This window comes from Dicentrarchus labrax, unplaced genomic scaffold, assembly GCF_905237075.1.
Source record: "Dicentrarchus labrax unplaced genomic scaffold, dlabrax2021, whole genome shotgun sequence".
NCBI lineage: Eukaryota > Metazoa > Chordata > Actinopteri > Moronidae > Dicentrarchus > Dicentrarchus labrax.
Window position 1 is genome coordinate 16,536,523 of NW_026136710.1, and position 22,087 is coordinate 16,558,609.

The window sequence follows — 22,087 nt, forward strand, 5'->3', positions numbered from 1 at the left end:
AAGCTACTCTACCTGCTTTCTGGATCCTATTATCTTTCCCTCTCTTCGCTCTATTGTGACGTCACCCGCCTCGATAGCTGCGGCCCGAGCGTGGCTCGCGCCCGTGCCCCCCCTCCTGTCCCACTGCAGCCAGTGTTCCCGTGGCGTCCGTCCGCGAGACAAAAGCACGCGCTGCGACAGCCTAAATTGGTTTGAAAAGGAGCAGATGGGGCTCGCGCTCTCTGCTGCGTCTCTTCCGCACACACATAAGAGCCACGCGCAGATTTAAAGCTAAAACTGACCCTGTCGTGTTTATCAAGATGCTATTGAGAAGAGATTGGGCGAGAATAAATTACAGCCTGCCTCCATAACTGCGTTTTAACCAGATTCAGAGCTGCTTGATACATTTAGGAGTTTAACAACAAGTTGAAGCAAATACTCCCCCCCCCAACTTTCAGTGTTTTTCTGAGTTTCCGTAGCTTTTATAAATAATCTAGCTGAGATGAGTTTCCTCCTTGAGCGTCTACAACATTTAGAAAAGGAAGTTCTGACACCCTTAAATGAATGGCCGACACTGAAGTATAACTCACTGTCTATAACAGATGTTGATCAGCTCTTTTAAGTCTTACCAAATTACTCACAAAATTGAACAGAAAATTTTAGGCAAATTAGAGTAACAGTGCAGACAGCAGCTTTGTGAAGAAATCCTTGAGTTTTTATGTAGGACTCACAGACTGTGCCACTGAAGTAGAGTTAGATTAGCCATACCAGCTACTTCAATTTATTTCACCTTTAGTCTGAATACACACAGGCCTATACGCCTCAATAACAGCAATGTAGGCATCATGCAAAGTTATTCTAACCTCATCCCTTTGGAGGAAATGCAATTCATGCGTGTGTATTAAAGAACATACAGTTAAAACGTTGAACCAGTGACCATGCAATGGTCCGATCCACTGCTTACCAATTATCCTCATACAGTTCAAACCAAACTCCAAACTACGTCTGAACTACAGGCCCCTACACAAATACACTTTATGTTTGACATGCAGCCGTTGCAGGCGGTACGTGTTTTGTTCCTCCATCCCCAACATGAAACGTGGGCCAAGAAGAATTTGTCCCAACTTCATTAAGTTGTTTTAATTAACAAGGACAAACAGTATTTGGGACACCACTTCACTGCATCCGCTTGCAGAGTTAAATGAGATCCTCTCTCGCATCCTTCAGCCATTTGCTGATGACTATGAGGCAGCTAATATCTGGGTTATAGACTTCATATTTAGGTCTGCGCCTTCATATCTGTAATTTGCCTGCATATTTTTAGTGGAAGAAGTAATTGAGCAGCAGGAGCAACATGCCTGGTTTAAGAGCTTGGAGCAGGGGTGCAGCTAGGAATTCCTGGGCCCCCACTCAAGAGAATACTGATCTGGACCCCCCATTTTGTTGAATGAAACAATCTTACACTGCAGTTTTTGAAGGCCTTCTCCCGTGTTTTATAGCACTGGGTTCTAGCTGGGAGCTCCTCTGACCCTCGATTACAACAGATGATATAGGCTACAGTTAGCTTCCTGCTGCCTTTCATCTCCTGGGAACAACCTGCACATGCATGGAGAGTCGTATTTCCAAAAGCCTTCTCAGAGTTGGATGTGGGAATCAGCTGTACTGACAGACATTATTCTGATCCCCCAGTCTGCCTGCCTGTCTGTCTGCTGTCTCAGCCTTTATTTTTATTTGTTTCTTTCTTTCCCCTATGGTCAGGCTAATGTTTTACTCCACACTGTGTCTGTGTTTAAAAGCCACATTTCCGATGCTCTGTTGGCTGTGTCTGCTGCCAGCATCGCTTTTACCATCAGTTTGTTGGTAATTAATTTGCAACTAAGGGGTTGTTTATCAAAAGTCACACTCATTTGTTGTTTATATGGTTTTCCAAACTGTTAAATGTCAACCCCACCCCCACCCAAGCTCGTGCAGTAGACCAGCAGACACCCACATGTAGTTATGTTGTAGAGCTGTGTGCAGTGTCAAATTCATTTAAAACTGATATTCATTAAGTCACTAATATAGTGAGTAAATTAGCTAAAAATCATGCGAATATTAGTTGTTGGGGTCTGTAGCCAAGCAGGAAGAGTTTCATCCTCTGAGACTTCAGGGGGTTCATTTCATGCACGCGCGAATGTGTATGCGTATTAGTCCACGTTCGTGCGTCCTTCCCTCCGTCCGTCCGTCCGTCCGTGCTGTTAGTTTGACTTTTCCAGCATTTGTGTGGCAGTTAGCAAGACGTCATTTAGGCTGTTCAGTCGGACGGGGCAGCACAGCGCGTGAATTAAAGGAGGAATAAAGTGTGCGCGTGTGGGTGTGTGAAGGTGTCTGTGTGTCCTAGATGGTGGGCTGAGCTCGCGCTACACGCCAATCAAACGCAAGGCAGGTGCGCGGTCGAGAGAGAGAGAGAGAGAGAGAGTTAGTGAGAGAGGGAGGGAGGGAGGGAGGAAGAGAGAGAGAGAGAGAGAGAGAGGGCGGATTACGGCGCGTGGTGTCTCTGAAAAGCGAATAAAGCCGGCGCGAGCGTCGCAGTTTACTCACATCTCACGAGCAGCTCAATAGACAGTTGGAGACAAAGTCGGTACCGGTTCCATGTGTTTCCCGGATATAACTCAGTGAAATCGGTTAGTTTGCGTGATAAAAATGAGTTTTTTAGAGCTGTGCGGGATAAATCGATTTCTCTCGTGACGGGGATATTTGTTGACGCTGTGACCGTTTTGGGATTATTCTCGGAAGTCTGAGGTAAAGACTGCTTGACTATTTGTGCTGTAAAGTTGACTCCAATGTTGGTTAAAAAGAAGGTAGCCTACCTACTGAACGAAAACTGTGTGGGACAGAAACCAAACTTCAAAAATGATTTAAAGAAGAAAATGTGTGAACAAATGTTTGAATGGTTCAAATTCCGTTGCATTGACCGTAATTTAGAATTACTGTAGTAGTGTATTTTTATTATTATTATAATTATTATCATTAAATTGGCTATTAATATTATTATTAATAATAGGCTATGCCTCCTGTATTATTCCGTGTAGAAGTTAAACATGATGCCTGACTAACTGACAAACGTGCTTGTTTAATAAAGGCCTACTGTTACTTTGCAAGAAATTAAATTTGTGCTCAACATAAATAAAAACTGTATCTTTAAGCCAAAGCTCTAAATGCTTGAGTTAGGGTGTTTGTTTAGTTCGTTTTATTACTCTTCTATACTTCTCCTCCTCAGTTGGTTGTTCGGCCCACACAATTGCGCTACGTTATAGTCCTAAATGCGCTGTATTAAGTTGTTTCAATTCAAAACATGTATGTTTAGTATAAACAGCTTGTGAATTCTGTATTATATTTTGCTATTATGTAATGTTTTCTTTAATATAATGTGCACATAATTGTTATACATGTCTTAGGAATTTATTTGTAAAAACAAACACATCTTGTAATTATTGATGTCCTTTTTTGTAATTGTGTTTCTTGTTCTTAAAACATCACAAATGAGTGGTGCACAAAAATACTTTAATATTGGAGTGCTGTAGTTAAATTTTGAATTTCTAAAATATACATTTTAGAAACTATCATTTTAATGAAATATTAAAGCTTATTTTCAAGTAATATAACTTATACACTATTACGCAGACTTTTACTATAAAGTAAAAAACTGTACCTTTTTGTCGTTTGGAACATTATAGTATAATTTCTTGAAATGATAGCATAATACATTTTGCAATCAACCTTCAATTTCTCTCTTCACAGTAAATTTTAATTTCCATTTTCATATGCTTTTAAAACAATATATAAATGAAGACTTTAAAGAACATGAAGGAATACAGTATTTAGAGTAGACAGTGTGGCATAATGTGCCACCACCTCAGGGTGCCACAGCCAACTTTCTTATAGGGAAATGAGGTTTAACAAAAGTGTAGTCTGATTGTTGCCAAAAATTGTCACCTAAACAGTTGTGTTAAATGTATGTCTTTTATTTAACACTGGAGGTCAAGGATGAACTTTGTAGGTTACACCGTTTTCTAGATATAGCTTAGGGATATTTTACACTGTCAAAACACAATAATTAAATATTAATTTGTGCTTTTATGTTTGTGGAGAAATCTGGATAATATTGTACTTTCATTGTATCAATTATTGAAGAAGAGTGTGTTCATCTTCCTCTTTCACAGATAATTCACCGGTCAACTTAAAACTACAGGCAGGCAAACACTCATTACTTTAGAGCTATAAAATGTACAGAGATTATCATCTTTGGGAAAATAAATTAACCGACATTCCTGATTTAATGTTTTTTAAATGCAAAGGACCTACATGAAAAAAAATAAGTATTTGCATTTTTTGTCACAGAAACACTTAATAATTTTGTAAGGGTAATTAAGATGACAACAATCACATGTTGGACTCAAAAAAAAATTTTTTTTGTAGTTCCTTAAAAAAGGAAATACCATTTTATTTCTGTCTATAAATTGTGAATCAGATACATTTAATTTAAATGTATTTAATTTAAAACATATTTAAATATTTACTTTTTTAACAAATTCCTTATATCATCAAAGTATTACTGGTTACAACAATATTATGTGGTAGATTTAGTGTACATAATATGATATAATTACTTGGAATATCTAGCTATTTCATTTGACTCTATGTGTAATACAGAGACAATGTACTTGTGCATGTTTTATGTAAAAAGAAAATCAACACATATGGATCTTTCTTTCTTCCTTTTCATGCAGGTAATTCTGCAAACAGTTTTCCTCCAAGTATGGACAAGACCCATCTTTCGAGCACTAATGACATCATAATGACAAGCTCAACAGGCCCCTACCAGCAGGAACCCCTGACTCCACCCAGACCCAACCATCACCACTCCTCATCCTCTTCCATGTCCTCCCCGTCTCCATCCTCTTCCTCATCACCCCTCAAGCCCAACCAGGTCGGCCAGGTCATCCTGTACGGGGTTCCCATTGTATCTCTGGTCATTGATAACAATGAGAGACTTTGCCTAGCACAGATTTCCAACACACTCCTCAAGAACTACAGTTATAATGAGATCCATAATCGTCGCGTGGCGCTGGGCATCACCTGCGTCCAGTGCACTCCGGTTCAGCTGGAGATTCTTCGTCGGGCCGGAGCCATGCCCATCTCGTCACGCCGCTGTGGCATGATCACCAAGCGAGAAGCCGAGCGCCTCTGCAAGTCCTTTCTGGGAGAGAATGCACCGCCCAAACTGCCCGACAACTTCGCCTTTGACGTGACACATGAGTGCGCTTGGGGTTGCCGTGGTAACTTCATCCCGGCACGCTACAACAGCTCCAGGGCCAAATGCATCAAGTGCTCCTTCTGCAACATGTACTTCTCCCCAAATAAGTTCATTTTCCATTCCCACCGCACACCAGATGCCAAGTACACCCAGCCCGATGCTGCCAACTTTAATTCCTGGCGACGACACCTCAAACTCAGTGACAAAATCCCAGCTGATGAGTTAGTTTACGCGTGGGAAGACGTCAAAGCTATGTTCAATGGAGGCAGCCGGAAGAGAGCGCTGCCCTCCTCAGCCCACTGTTCCTCCATGGGTGCTATGAAGTCTCTCCCAGGTTCAGTGGTGCCTCACATGATGGGACCCGACATGGGTGCTCAGAAAAGAGGCCGCTATGAAGACGAGGATGATCTGGATGGAGGAAGTCTGTCTCCCCGTAAGACACCTCGTAGCTACCCTGTCATCCCAGTCCCAAGCAAAGGCTTTGGCATGCTGCAGAAGTTCCCTCCCACTTCGCTCTTCCCCTCACCTTACCCCTTCCCAGCATTTGGCCTCTGCCAGCAAAAAAAAGATGACAGTGATGTTTCAGTTGCGCAGAAAGCAGCAGGGTTGTCGGGTCTTTTATGGCCTGGCCGCAAAGACACTTTTTATCCTCCTTTCTGCATGTTCTGGCCACCAAGAGCGGCAGGAGGAATCCCTGTCCCCACCTACCTCCAGCCTCAGCCCGGCGCCCTCTCCTCCCTGGCAGACAACCCCTCTCTCAGGCAGGCCTTTTTGGATCTCTCAGACCCCAGCGAGCCTGGAGCTGTAGCTGGCAATGGAAATAGTGTCAGCGCCAACATGGCCCCAAGCAGTGGGACTACCACACCCAGATCTGGGCTGTTTGACCCAGAGTGCTCGACAGTAACCCCTGAACTTCGACCTGTGACGTCAGAGGGCTGGCTCAAACTCCTGGACACCCCAAACCTCCAAACCAGAAAGCCGAGCTATGGCTCGGCCTTCCGCCCCGTCATTAAAGATGCAGAGAGTATCGCCAAGCTCCACAGCAACAGTGGAGGAGTCACTGGGGCAACAGATGAGGACTTTGGGGTCGTGGTCACCAGGTCAGACCGCCACCAGCGGCTATCGCCCAGCAGCAGCTGTAGTTACGGAAGTGAAAGCGGAGGTGATGGGGAGGCGGACGGAGTGGAGAGTGAGGAGGAGGGGGAGGTGGATGTGGAGTCGTCGAAGCAGGAGGATGAGGAGGAGGAGGGGGGCTTCACAAACAGGCTGCCACAGACTCAAACCAACCTGTACATCCCTGCGCTGAGCGACAATTCGGGTGACGAGAGGGGGAAGGAGAGAGGGAGTGGCACAGTGTATCCCAGCACCTCCCCTCCCTCCTCCTCAGACCCCATCCAGCAGGAGTCCCCCAGTTTGCCTGCCTCCCCTCCTGCCAGCCTGCCTCTCTCCAGCTCCACCCCGCCTCACCGAGAGGACCCAGCTTACAAAAACGTAAATATCCCCCCAGGCCACTTTAGCTAATTATTATTTAAATGGCTCTGCAGTCGGGCAGTGATGTGATCTGCATAAGCAGATTGATAGGCTGGTTTCTCCCTGTAGAAATTGAAACAGTCACCCCACTCTGATCCTGGCTAATAGGCCCAGGTGTGGATTGTTTAATGGCTACGGTGTGTTTGTTCTCCCTCTGTCACCCCAGCCTGTTAGGGCAACTCTAATCTTTAACCTGTCGGCTCCCACATTAACCAGGCCTCCGAGAGAGAGAAAGGAGGAGGAGGAGGAGGAGGGAAGTAGAGTCATGAGGAGCATTTTTAAACCAGAACAAGTTAAAACATCACTTGAGTAACATACTACCAACACATCTCAGGGGAGTAAAAGGCTTTAACCATATACTCCCAATTATATCATAACAAATTAATTCTACTATTGGATGATAAGAAGCAGGGTCACCAATCAGGGAGATTACACTTGTAATGAGTTAAATTATACACAAAAGAATCAAAAAATCAAACAGCTGTTGCTCTGCCTTGTGTTCTGCTCTGTTGTAATTCAACTATACAATGCATAACAGGTATATGATATCCTAACCACTGACCATGTGTTGTTTACAGGTTCACAAAAATAGAGACGAAGGACTACCTGCATACGCAACCAAAGACAACTCCAGCATTTCTGGTGAGCGCAGACATTTTAATATTTGGTTTTTAAACTTTTATTTGTTCATATTTTCTGATGCACAGGTAGAAACGTCTATATATGTCTATAGATTACAAACCAGATAAAATAACAAATAATTATTGGAAAAATTGTTTTACCAGATACCTGATACCTGATCCGAAGTATATGCAATTTACCTTTTTGTAAACTGTAAAATGCTTTTCTCTTTAAAAGTAAAATATATCAGACACTATTAAGTACTTGCAAAACCAAAATCCAGTTTCTCTTTCATACACAGTATAAGCTACAGAAATCATTTTGCTCGCTCTACTGTTTGCGTGGGTTGCTTGACACTACATAAATCACCCTGCAGTTGTTTTACTATGTCTTGGTTTCATCAAATGTTTGAACAGGTTTTTACACTATTTCATGAAAAAGCATTACACAATCTATTTCAGCAAACTGTTACACACTATCTGTTTCATCAGACGTCTGAGTCAGTTGTATTATAGCATCGTTGTTTCATTTAGTGTCTGAGTGAGTGGTTTTATAGTGTCTCTGTGTCCCTGCGAGGCTCATATTCCTGTGACGTTTCATTTGCTCCTCTCATCTCCCACTCTGACCCTTTGACTGAAGAAAATGTCTTGTGTGTTTTGTGGTGGTGTTGCAAACACACACATACACACAAAGGACACACACCATGCGCACACTTAGTTATCTCCATGTGTCCGGATAACCAGCTCAACCAATGGGCCTTACTGAAACTCTCTTCCTGTCTGTCTCTCCGTCTCATTTTCTCTCAGATGAAAACAAAGAGCAGAATAGTTTCTTTGTACCAGAGAGTGAGACGTCAGCACCCGACTACTGGAGGGAAAGCTCAGGTACAAATACTCACTTATGTGTTTGTGGCTGTAGAGCAGCTGCCAATGGTAAACAACTTAATGAAGATAAGACTGCAAAATTTAAAAATGGCATGTCAGGTACTACCAAAAGTATAATTATAAGGATGGAAAGGTTCATTTAATTTCTGCATTTGGTTTCACTCTTGTGTAATTTGAATCTCATGTCGCAGAGCAACTCTGAGGTCTTTATGAAACTTTAGATTTAATCATGATCAAACATTTACATCAGGAAATAAACTAAAAGCACGATACTTGCAAAGGCAGCTTTTGACTGTAAATGAAAGTTAGCAAATTGGAGCTACAATCTGTAATAATTTATCTAGTGCAGGAATATAATTTATTTGCTGTCTGACATTAAAATAATTCTTAATATTGAAAAGTAAATCAAAGATTTACATTTTATTTTATAAAATTTGCATTACAGAAGCTACAGTTGGCCTTCACACAATGCAGATTAATATATGCCGTGTAAGAATTTCCATACATAAAACAAACAATGCTAATTAAAAAAACACCTAATAATATGGCTTTACATACTTAAGTTACAATGGCATTTCTTTCTTATTACACAAAAGACACTCAGAATACTTAAAGCTCCTCAATCTTCAGCTTCATCCAACTCAATCTCCTCCTCCTCTCAGACGGCGAATTAAGGGATTCATATAAATACACAGAGAGATGAAACGGCGGTGGAAAGCTGCTTCTGCCGCCGCTCTGCCACGGCTGCTCTCTTTAGCGCCGTTGTCGCCAGGGCTGTTACTCTTAGGGGGGCCATTATAGTTCAACAAGAAAACATCAGCTCAGAGATAAGCAGCCACGCTAGCAATCTCCATCCTAGACACATATCGCCGCCGACATAATTGCCTTTTTTTCCCCTTCCTCAGCGCAAAAAACCCTTTCCCGTTTGAAAAAGATCACAGCTTATTGCCTTTTTATATCTGTCAGGAAGACATTAAAAGTGCTTTATGACATCTGTGCCAACATTTATATCTACCCCCCCACTCCCTCAACCCCTACACACACATATCGTAATGATCCCTGCGCATAATGTATAATGTATTTCGAAAAATTACACGAAACAAATTAAATGAGACCACCTTTCCCCTGATTGCCAAACGTCTCCCTGGGCGGTGGGAAGCTCTACGTGATTAGAAGGCCTGATTCCTCTGAGTCCCACCACCACCACCACCCCCCCTCCACTGTCTTTAAACTCTCCCTCTGTTTCTAGGGAGAAAAAATAATCTAATTTTCCATTTATGTAATGCAAACCGCCTTGGCTTTGACTATTCACGGTTAATTGACTGTCAAACGAGGTTGTTATCCTCGGGCACTGTCTGCAAATTTGCTTGTCAAATGAGACAGAGAGAGGAGAGGAAAGGAGAGAGAGGAGAGGAGGAGGAGGAGGAGGAGCGAGGAGAGGAGAGGAGAGCTCACTCTCTGCTCTAAATGAGAGAGAGAGAAGCATAGGGAGGCTTAAGGAGCCAGGATGTGAAATGACTGGAGGAGAATATACATATCGAGTTTGCTGGATCGCTTCATTTAAGGCGTACAATGCCTCATTGTCACAATTCAGACGTTAGTGCAAACACGTTCATACACGCAGAACACAACTTTCAACACTGGTAAATTTGAAAACAGCATGTGAGGAAGATGTTAAAGCAACAAGTATATTCCAGATTTCTCCATCAGTGACAAAGCTTAAAAAAGTACACGGACAAAACATCCATCATATGAAATGTTGCGGAACTATGATAAAGCTGTTATACATGAAAGTATGGTTGTTATTTCCTTATGCAGCCACTGGTATTGGTCAAAATATAACATAGCTGACATTACAATGCTAATAGTTTGTAAGCATAACCTCTGCTCAAACTGGCCATTTTTGAAGCATAATTGGTGGAATTTCCCTTTTTTTGTTTAATGAGCTACAAAATCAATTTACTTTAATTTCTGAACACCAGAAGCGTTCTTTTGTTTTCTTAATAGATAACATAGCAATATGATCTGACAGCAAGAAGAGACTGAACGTGTTAGTGAGTGCAGTAAACATCTCCATCGTCAGTGCCATCAAATTGTTACCACAAACTTACACTGACACCTAGAGGCCAAATAGTGGATTACAGTGCTGCACTAGAGAATGACGGGGCAGTAAGAGGACGAGGGGATGGGGAAAGGTTTAGACTACACAAATAAAGAGAGAACACATAAAGATCCAAATAAGACTGATGGGAAAACAAATAAAGATTATGATTATGTGTTGAATATGAAATAAACTGATACACTGTGTCTGACATTAAGTATGGTATATCTCTTTATGTTTTCAGGTGATCAGAGCCAAGGTGCTGCCTCTCCTGTGCCACTAAAGAAGGATGTTGAGAACATGGAGAAAGGTAAAGATTGTTAATTTGAGGAACACAGGTTGTATGTAAATATTCTCACTCCTCTCAGGTGGATTGACCATAAAAAACCTGTTATAGATGTATATTGACCTGAGGAATTAAAGCATACCACCAGATATATATTTTACTGTCTAACAGACAATCATTTCTTTATCTGTCTTCATCTTGCAGAGGAGCTCCAGAAGGTTCTGCTGGAGCAGATCGACTTCAGGAGGAGACTGGAGCAAGAGTTTCACGCTCTGAAGGGCACCTCACCGTTTCCCGTCTTCCGTAAGTCTTTTTTTTCCTCCCTTCGCTTTCCTTTTTCATAGTCTGAAGGGCAACTTCTCCTTCTCTGTCTTTCTTAAGTTCTTTTCTATTTTCTCCTCTGTACCTGTCTCACTGTCTCACCTTCCCCCCCGTCACTTTTACCTTTCTCTGTTTTTCCAAGTCTCCTTCATCCTTCACCAACTGTCTTTTATAATTATACTTGATCAGTTACTCAAATGATAATACTGCTGAATCTAATCATAGATTTTTACGCTAATTTCAGATAATTTTCAAGACCAGATGAAACGAGAGCTCGCCTACAGAGAAGAGATGGTCCAACAGTTACAGATGGTAAGACTACTAATGATACAATCAGTGCTGAACACTGATGCAAAGTAAATATCATTGCTATGCCTTTAAATGACAAATAAAACATCCTTTTATTGATACAAGAATTAAAAAAGCCTCACTGATTGCTTTGAAAAAGTCGTGGTAATGATTTTGAGAAGAAATATAATTAAGACTAATCATGAGGCACTATTCAATAAAATATAGTTACTCAGAAACGTATGAGGAAATGTGACAATAACAACTCTATTAACACTACAACCACGGTAGACTGCAGACATAAGTGTGAAGTCCTAAGCCATGGCTTAAAAGTAAGAAATTAAATAAATGAAGAATGAATAAAGCTTTCAATAGGACTCAACAGGATACTTCTGCTATTGCTTATTTGTCCATCAAAAGACAGAGCCAATCATCTAGTTTGTCTTTCATGGGTGAGGAGTTCCTCTGCAGCCGTCTGAGTGTTTCCGTCCACATCAATCACCCGAGCAGCTGGCAGACAGGCTGACAGACGGTGTTTGTCTTTGCTTTCTGACACATGCAACAACTGTACACGCTTGCATGCACATGGTCGCAAACCCTGCACATACACCAAAACGCACGCGAAAGTATGCTGCATTCATGTAACCACAAAGGCAGATGCCTGAACAGGCATTCAAGCTCATTTATGAGCACGTACGTGCACCATGAAGTGCACATGCACGCATAAAATTTTCAAAATTGACAAATGCATCTAGAACTGGCAGATGGATATGTCTGAGAGTAATGACACATTAATTTTACGCAGACAATCAAATGAACGACCAACAAAATTTTTGATTTATGTTGCTGCATCATATTTTAGAATTTCAAACTTTCCACATATTGCTTGGAATTTTTAATTTCCATATTTTAACGTAGAGCTGTGATGAAATCATGATTCTGTGTTTTTCTTCACAAACATTAATGTGTGACAGTGAGACATTCATTTTTGAGACAAAACAATTTACTAACCTTCACATAATACATGATCAAGGCTAAAATGAAACGCTAGAAGTAGTAGAAAAAGGCTGATAATGTTTGGCTCTGGTTTTTTGGCAGGTTACCAAACGTTATATACATTTGTATCCTAAAATTGTAAAACCCAAAAAAGGACTATTTGCAGCATTTAATAGGCCAAATATTCCAGAATTTTATAACACATGTTATAACTCTGTTTATAAAAAAACTATATATATAAAAAACTCTACTATGTACACATATGTGTCAACATTAATCTAACTGTTGTCTCTAACCTGTGTTTCTTTCAGATTCCCTACGCAAACATCATCAGAAAAGAAAAGATCAGCTCCCATCTCAACAAGTAGCTAAAAGGTGACTGTTTTTATTTTATTTATAATATCGCTCTTCATCAGGACCTTTTGTGGTAGACAGCATTTTGCCTGGATAGCCACACCAGAGATAAACATGCAGAAATTAAACAGATTCTTCTTAATGGCAAATGGTCAAATTCAAATTTGTTTTTGACAGTTAATACAGTATAAAGTTGCTACAGTATAAAGCATCTTAAATTTGACTTCACAGTGGCTTTCACAAGCTAAGAACTTAACACCAGTCTCTTCACACACTGACGCACAGACTGTAAGCATCAAGAACTATCAGTCGTTGAAAAACACCAAAGCAGAAAATGACACTAATGTTGGGTTATTATTTATTTATTGTCTTCACAGCCAGAGTCAACAAAATCCCACATGAGCAGAAGAAGCTGCCTGGATTTCTGTGAATGTCCCGAGAATAAAAAAACAAACAAAAAACAGTCACATGAAAACTAGGAAATGTTGGAGAGAGAGACACAAACAGAAAGGAATATGACTCTATATAGTATATATAATACGTTTCTTACATTTCCTTGGGACAGCGTTTTTTCCTGCCTCTGCAGTACAACCTCTGTTAATAGCCCCTGCACTTAAACTCTGTCTGATAAGAACACATTCGGACCAGTTTGTACTGCCGTCGGGTAGCAGCGCGCTGATAAAAGTTTCATCGCTGTTTCCTTTCCCCTGGGTTCAGTGTGCTTCCCTATCTGACTGAAATGGAAGGGGCACAAACTTTGGACATTGGGGGAAACAGAACAACTCTGCTCTTTCTTCATTACTGCGCTGGCAGTCAGACTCAAAGCTTTACCCAAACCAGGACCAAAGCAACCACGACCGTTCTTGTCTTTTGTGAGTTTTAGGGCTGTTGACGACTACCAGGAATTCAGTTATAGACATTGTCAGAAAACTCTAAACTTTTCTAAGCTCTTAAAAGATGAAGAGGAACAGGAGAGAGTCATAGATAAAGTAAGACTGTATGTTATTGTCCATGACTCTGACTGCTGCTGGCCCAACTGTACATACACCAAACTGTGGATAAGGACGGACTTCACGCTAAGATTGTTGCTGTTGTTATTATTGTTGTTGCCGTGGTATCACCAAAAAGGGGCCCTAAAGAGAAACAAACATTTAAAACCTTTATTTATTCACAACATTTTATCACAAAGGGATTCTCTTCATCATGTCCAGTTGTGTTTATTGACCAAACTTCCCGGTGAACACAAATAATCGACATGATCCGGGGTCAGTCATCACTGAAGAGGTCAGATGCTTTTGGTGACGTGATTCACCCAAGTTTGGTCTGTTACATGTCCCATACTTGAATATGCCAGATGAAGAACAAAATAAAGGGGGAAATGATGGAGGATTGGTGTTTCGAGTTTTAAACCTAATGATGCAGTTAGAGGAGTATTAATAAAGGGTGGTACCACAGAAAGGGTTCACACTTCATGCAAACTGTACACTGGCAGAACAGTTTGTTTTTAGTTTTAGTATTTTGGTAGTGATTTCTCTGAATGTGCAAAAAACCTACAGTATTTTGCTCAATGCAGTTGTTGCTGCATCAGATTATACATTCTTTCACCTCTTCTACTGTTAATTTTTGAGCATATCAAACAGCTGGAGAATCCTTTTCCTCAAATGCACCCACAAGGTACTATTTACCCTCCACCCAAATGTTCTAACCATCAACCTACAGGCCTCACCTCCACCTCGAGGTGAAGCATTGCCACCATCAGCTAAATGTGTTTGGGGTGTCATAAGATGAAGGTGAATACACATTTAAAGGCCAATTCAGTGTATGTGTTTGTTCTCCAAATGAGTGTCCGGGCCACGAGGAACAAAAGACTGAACTTTGTCAGTGTTGTATATCTACCTGTAAATTATTTCACCTGACTGTATAACATGTCATATGTGAGAATACTGAACTTCACCGTCAGTCTATCTATGTGTTTGTTTGTTCGTTTGTTTATTTATTTATTATTTATTTGAGTATCAAGGTCTAAGACCCTGATTGTGAAAATATTATTTATTCTAATGTTAAAAGAAAAAGAACAAGACATGAGGATGATGCTGATGGTGCAGTCAAGGATGTCAGAAAGAATAAAAAAGAGAACTCATCCACCTTGTTTATAGAATGAAATGAATGAATGAATAAAGTTGTCATTTACTGAGAGAAATGTTATCATTATAAACTGTTAATGCAGATGTATTTAAATATGTTCTTGTAGTTTCTCTACTATTTATGTGTAAATTAAAAGTCTATACAATAACCAGAATGTGGTTTCATGTTTAGACCTGCCATTTTTTTTCATTTAAATCCTTGATTTGGATTTCATGACATAGCTTAGTTTTTTTTTTTATGCTCTTGAATCCAAAGGAGTCTTGTTTTCAGCTATCCTATTTGCGGTACATGTAAAAACTGAGGTGCAAAAAAAACACAGCTTAATATGTACATTTTAGGATTATACAGACTTGTTTGTATTCAGGTTTAAGTTGCATCTCAAACCTTTGTAACATCCGCTGAAAATTGTACCTAAACCTCGCCACTGATTGTGAACGAGTTACCAACAGTTAGTTGAGCAACTGGATAATTGTTAACACAAAATATTGCTAATTAATGATTTAATTTTTGCTCTTAAACAGGATCAAAAATGAAAAAAAACTAAAATGAAACAGCTGTGATAGGAGAGTTCAAGGTTTATCTCCTCTTAAGTTAAAGGACCGGTGTGTTGCAGTTAGTGGCGTCTAGCAGCGTAGGTGCAACTCCCTCGCTTCACTCTACCCTTCCAAATGCAAAGGAGAAATTACAGTGGACATTAAACATGCAAATAGCCCTATCTAGAGCCATTTTTGGTTTATCCGTTCTGGGCTGATTCAACATGACGGACTCCATGGAATGTGAACCATGGCATCTGTAAAAATGCTCATTCTAAATGAACAAAAACAGTGATTACTATATCATAATAATAAACTAATGAAAACACCTATGAATATTATATTTCATTTTTACCAATAGATCCTCTTAAACGTTACACCCTAGATCTTTAAAATATGATGTTGCAGCAGCGAAAAAATTCAAAGGGGTAATATTTTAAACAAGCACAATTGCAACAATAATATTGATAAGCAGAAATTAAAATTTGAACACTTTTATTGACTTGTTACAAATTTTTTATCAAGAAATCAATTATCTTTTGAGGGAAATTTAGTGCCCAATAGCTCAGGAAAGTGGAAGAAAACCAGAGTGCCCGGATTAAACCCACACCACCGTAGCAGTCAACAAATGCTCAGGACCAGGAATATCTTGCCTTCTGGTTGTGAGGTCACACAGCTGAGGTGGCCCTATAGAGCTCAAATCCTGCTCCCCTGGTCTGTTGAGCAACAAAAACCTGTGGTGGAGAAGATAACCTGGAGAGCAAGGTAATCACTACGGTCTAAATAGAATTATAACCTTCATTCCACCTACTCCTGTGGCCTTATGTAAAATATGTCATACCCATAACCCCTAGGGGTGGAACGTCTCACAGTATAAAAGTGGGGATAACTTCCAGCTTGTCCTCTTACCTTGAACGCCTAAGAGAGCTCCGAGCGACAAGGATTAATGACATTATCCTTTGGTCTCACAGATCTATAGTTACATTCATAACTTATCGGTTTCAACCAGTCTAAATATGATGACTCATACCAAAAGGGATGCGAGGAACATGACATCACCATAGCAGTGCTTACAGGTATTGAAGAGGTCACATCAACTCTGTACATTTTGCAAATGTACATAATGTAGAGTAGACCATGATGCTGCACAAATGTCTCCTTAGGAACCCCTTTCTGTGCAAACCATAAAGTAGCTATACTTCTGGTTGAGTGAGCTTGAATCCCTGTAGGAACTGGAAACTCCTGTTACTCGGTCCACATTCATGCCTAAACACCAGCCTGAAAGCATTTTCCACCTTAGGGAGCAATTAGCTCAAGTAGATAGAGTTCTAGCATTCCTCAGTGAGTCTCGGACAGTCTGGTCTAACTGTTGAGTGACGGACTCCGGAGAGGCCAGACCCACAAGCGGTTGGATTTGTATGCTCATGTGAGTAGCTCGCTTACTACCTGGAAATAGCATACCGACTTTGTTCCACTTTGTTGATTTATGGTACATGACTGAGGAGCTATCCGTTCTCAGAGTTTCCCAGCCAATCAATGATGTGTCTGTTGTAATCATTGGTCTTGTGTGAGGAAGGTTTCTTGGGTTTCCTCTGAGAAGGAAGCCCCTGTTCCTCCAAGGGAGCAAGGCCAGCATACAGGACTGGGGCACAAGAAGACTCATCTTCCTGTCCTGTTTTGGATGGAGATGAAAGGAGTTCAGCCAACACTGAATGTGATGCACCATTAGAAGGCCCAAAGGTATCACCACTCATGGTGCCATCAGTCCAAACTGTTTCTGAACCGTGTGAGCAATCACAATCGTCTCTCAAATCTTCACTTTGAAACTTGGCCCTGGAAAACAAACTACTATTACTATTACTATTTTTGTATTATTTATACTATTTTGAATCATTTTGGGATTAGCTTCAGGTATTGGTTAGGACACCTAAGGCCCATTCATTACCTCCATCTGTCTGCTGTGCGCTGGGAGGCACCTTTGAAATGGTTCCTTTTTGCATTTGACGTGTCCATCCTGTTGCATTAGACTCTGACTTGACATCATGGCATTCAGCTAAGAGGTCTGTGCCAGCCATATTTACCTATAACCTTAGACAGCAGACGACAAAGCCTCCCCTACATAACGTGTTCCAACAAGGGTTTAGAGCATAGACCTAAACGTGGTTGGGGGCCCTGCTGGGTTTTAGGAACAGAGCTTTCATTCCTGCAGTCAGAGTTCTTCCATAAGGGTCAAGGGCCCTCCATTGAGTGTTCCTCCCAACTTTCTTGGGACAGTTGACAGTGACAGGAACCATGGGTCGCACATGGGTGCAGTCTGTGTATCTGAATGGGGATCCCCCAGTGACTTTTACCCTATGATTGATGCCCTCTATCAACAGTTGCACATGGGTACAGGTTGTAGCTTGCTCATACACTGATTGGATTGATGGCAGAAGCATCCTTGATGATTGCCATGTGCCTGGTGAGGGTGTGTCCTATACAGCAATGGCTGAACTCCATAGGATGATGGAGCTTCTCGTGCCACAGTCCTGCATGCTGGCCCTGCTCCCCTTGAGGGACAGGGGCTTTCTTCTTAGAGGAACCCCACTAAGGAACCTTCCTCACAGAAGACCAGTAATCCCAAAAAATTGAAAGACCACACTGTGGAATAAAGATAAGAAAAAAAGGTTACTGGTGTATAACCTGAAAGAAACAGAAATTACCACAAACCGTGTGGAGCCACAGCTGGCATGCTCGTAGACTAGCTTTAAATAAAGAAAACAATGCAAAGGTTGACTTACACTACCATGTGGCAATATATATATAAATGCAATAAGAGCATCACAAGGACAGGGACACAAGACGTCTACAACGCATGGGTGATAAACTGAAAGTGGATTTACAAGAGTATCAGTTTCCTACCTGTAGGCTACCTGGTCTCTGAGGCGAGAAAGGCAGAGAGGACGATACAGAGGTTAACCCTGCTTTCATAGTGCAGGAAGTTCTGCCTCCGGGGGTCATGGACATGACTGAGATTAGATGGAATGAAGGTTATCATTCTATTTGACTATAGTGAAGGTCATAGTGAGGTCGAAACAGATCCTCCTGCTCCACTGGTGTCGGTCCCAAGACAGAGGCCGGTGGAGGAGAAGGTAACCTGGACATAAAATCTAAATGAAAAAAATAAAAATAAAAAACTGAACAAGGGGCGATTAAAGCACAATACACAAGTCTACACATCATTTTCTGGAAGGTTTTTTTTTTTATTGATTTCAGAGAAATCATTTTTAAGTGCCTGCCACAGAAGGGGAGATTTAGAAAAGTGACATAATAATGTGTTATAATAATTATTTATTATAAATTAAATATGTTCGTTATTCAAAATCACTCCTGAATGGACTGGAAAGAAAATAAATCTACATTTATGGATTTGGTACGTATACAGGTTCTCTGTTGCTCGGAAATTTGAATTGCATAGTGTCATCTGAGGGATACATTTCATTTACGGTTTTAAAATGTACTTTATAATGTCTACGGGGATTGGAAATTTTATGAATTTTGATACACCCAATATTTCAGTTTTCCCATTGTTTGTGAGAGTCCTCCTCGTTAAACCAGGATACATCTATATATCAGATATTGCCTCTGAAGTGTATTATTGCATTAAGTCTAAATTAATATTTTGTAATTTAGGTATTGACGTGTTATCTAGATTTTTAAGTAACCGAATAAGTACTGTTGGAATGTTTTGTGTCACCGTCGTATTTTTCAAGGAGCAATCCAAATTATATTTATTGTTAAGCTCCTCCAGTTTAAGTATATTTCCATTTCCATCCAACAGATGAACAATTGACCATATGTGTGTATATAATATTATTCCACCGTCTTCAACATTTTTGGTCTCCTTTTTTGGCGTAATGACGCAGATTTGTCCAAGTGTGCGGTGGTCTTCTCGGAGTGGGGTTAACCCGTAGCGCAGGGATGTCTTTTACTCCTGTTGCACGACCTCCGCTGTCGGTTTACGGCATCTGCATCTCCGGGAGTGGTGAGGTGAAGAAGGGCGGAGGAAGAAGTTGCCAGCATGGCGTTTACTCTGTACTCTCTCATCCAGACCGCTATTCTCTGCACTAATGCCGTCGCGGTGTTGCATGAGGAGAGGTTTCTCAGCAAGAGTGAGTACTCTGACATTGTTTCTACGACGAACATCAAACATTTTACCGAAATAACGACGAGCTAAAAGCGGCTAGCTAGGTGTGCAACGTCGGTACACTATTAGCTGCCTGTGGACTACACTGAATACATCATGTGGACAGTTTTTGGGTGGACAGTTGGGGTTAGTTCATGAGATTGAAATGTGCATGTGTGGAATAAAACGATAGATCCAATCTTAAAGGGAAAATGAAGCAGAAAACTGGACGTTAAGGGATCAGAAATACAAACACACAGGCGCTATCATGTTTTCCTTTCTCCTCTATCTAATAACCCCCCGTCTGCTTTCTCTTCTCGATGTCTTTCATCGTCCTGTACATTTTCCTCCTCCTGTCTCTTTCTCTCTGTCTCTCTGTCTCCAGTCGGCTGGGGTGTTGACCAGGGAGTTGGAGGTTTTGGGGATGATCCAGGAGTCAAAGCCCAGATCCTCAATCTCATCCGCTCAGTCCGGACTGTCATGAGAGGTTGGGAAGGTTTCCTTATGTCCTAAAGAAACAGATTCAGTCGTCTAAAATAATAGAAAATGTTGAGTGAGTGTCAGATTTACTAGGGCTGGGTATCCCTTAAACCGGTCTCTCACTGATGCCAATGGATTTTTGGTACATATAACAAAACAGTACTTGTCTCTGTACCCTAAAGTTCTCACATGGATCAGTTTTTAATTTTGTTTTAGCATAAGAGAGCAATAATTTTTTCATCAGGAAACAGTATAAACTCAGTCTGTGAACTCATCAGACTTTAGGTACTGTTTATTGAATATTTGTGCCACAGATTTTTTGCTTAGTACCCAAAAAGTTTGAGGCCCAGCTCTAATATTTGAGGTTGACGATTTAGCAATTAACTTGTGTGTGTAATGTTGTGTGTGTGTGTGTGTGTGTGTGTGTGTGTGTGTGTGTGTGTGTGTGTGTGTGTGTTTCTTTCCTTTTCTTTTGTTTTCACAGTGCCTTTGATAATAGTGAATTCGGCCTCCATTGTCCTGCTGTTACTGTTTGGTTGACAGCGGTACACGAGAGCCAAAATGAAGCCGGACCACCAGACATTTGCCAAGGAACAACCATACACACACACACACACACATATGCACACATGCAGAAATATCTGTCATTCAGAGACTTATATCTTTGCCAGTCATCAGCAGGGTGGGAAGGTTGTCCCTTGGGGCTGGTATGTGAATATGAAATCATGAAAATCAACCTGCAGATGTTCACATTGAAAGAGAAGAAGAATTGACCTTTCACCCAAAACCGTGGCTGGTGTGGACTTCCTAACCTGCTTGTGTGTTTTTGTATGGCTTCTTCCAATTTGTATTTTAGACTAAACTACCATTGTGTAGTTTTTTTGGCCTGAAATGTAAAATATTTTTGTATTTTCCCACCAGAGCGAGGGATACTCACTGACAGTATCGCCACAATTAGATGGAGAAATGAAAGTGACTGAAATATATCAAACTGTTAACATGCTGCAGTTTGAGTTAACAATGCAGTGTAATGTAATTGGCAGCGTCTCCTCTTTTGTACCAAATTCTGAACCTTAATCCTTATTTGAACATTATTTTAAGCCGTATACACCTGTAACACTGGGAACTGACAGGATTCGGGATTTGCAGTATTGATATGTATTGTTTACACAGCAACGCCCTCTCGGTGCCACAAACATCACTGGGAATTGAGATGTTTTTCTGTCTTGAAATAAATGTATTAGTCATTTTAATACAATTATTTGTTTTGTTTTATCTTCTCACAAGTGTGGCAGCAGAGGAATAGAGAAAAAAACTCATTTTGAAGAGGCTCTGTAGTTCTCCATTTAAATCGGTCTCTAAAACCACTTTGTTTCAGTTCAGTGAGCATCCAGCCTGATTCAGGGTCACTATTGACCTCTGAGCTGCATATATTTAGTTTACACAATTGTACAGTTTTTTTTTTATGCTCCCAACCAAATCAACAAGTTATAGCATTGAGGGGTCAGACCTGCAATTAAGTAACTTTTACTAGAGAACATTTCAAGCAAGCAAATGCATTTTACCGCAGTATTCTTACTGCCACTTGAGTAAAACTTGGCTAAATAACCGCTTTTACTTGGGTGTGATGCTGCAGTATCTTTCCACTTCTGCTCTGTGTAAATATTGACATATCTGTCTGGACTGTTTGTCCCTCTATCCCTGCTCCACTTCATTAATAATCCCCATATGCTGTGAATTATCACTATTTCCTCCACCGCTAAGCTCCACAAGCATTTTATTAACGCTACTGTAGTTTCGATTGTAAATACGCGGGAGGGGGGAGTGAGAGGGAAAAGTGGATCTGCTGGAATTATAAGCATATGTTTATCGGGGAGATTTGCACAGTAAAGCCACTTTGATCTGTGATTAGTCTGAGTTTAGCTGTGGGTTCACAGTAAAATATGTCAGCGATCACAGGCGACTGTACATAACATCTATGTTTTATATAAATATATATGAAATTTAGTGTTAATATTGAAAAGAACACATTTTTCCAATGCATTTTATTGTTATTTATTAACACAAATGTGAAAAGGAGACAAATATAAGGGCAATAACTAACTAAA

The 22,087-nt window shown here is 40.7% G+C and overlaps 2 protein-coding genes across 3 annotated transcripts; both read left to right on the forward strand.

The window, feature by feature from the left end:
- Window positions 1-2,546: 2,546 nt before the first annotated feature.
- Window positions 2,547-14,955, forward strand: skor2 (SKI family transcriptional corepressor 2). 2 transcript variants are annotated; one of them, XM_051413071.1, is made up of 9 exons: window positions 2,547-2,760; window positions 4,749-6,766; window positions 7,384-7,447; window positions 8,233-8,310; window positions 10,656-10,721; window positions 10,902-11,000; window positions 11,263-11,330; window positions 12,614-12,677; window positions 13,034-14,955. In XM_051413071.1, exons 2-8 carry the CDS (start codon window positions 4,778-4,780, stop codon window positions 12,668-12,670), a joined length of 2,421 nt encoding a protein of 806 aa, XP_051269031.1. In that variant the 5' UTR covers window positions 2,547-2,760; window positions 4,749-4,777; the 3' UTR covers window positions 12,671-12,677; window positions 13,034-14,955. The 2 variants fall into 2 exon arrangements, with proteins under 2 accessions (XP_051269031.1, XP_051269032.1); XM_051413072.1 differs by lacking the exon at window positions 8,233-8,310.
- A 4,361-nt stretch (window positions 14,956-19,316) lies between these two features.
- On the forward strand, window positions 19,317-21,237 carry ier3ip1 (immediate early response 3 interacting protein 1). Its single transcript, XM_051413091.1, has 3 exons — window positions 19,317-19,485; window positions 19,885-19,986; window positions 20,464-21,237. Exons 1-3 carry the CDS (start codon window positions 19,395-19,397, stop codon window positions 20,517-20,519), a joined length of 249 nt encoding a protein of 82 aa, XP_051269051.1. The 5' UTR covers window positions 19,317-19,394; the 3' UTR covers window positions 20,520-21,237.
- Window positions 21,238-22,087: the final 850 nt, after the last annotated feature.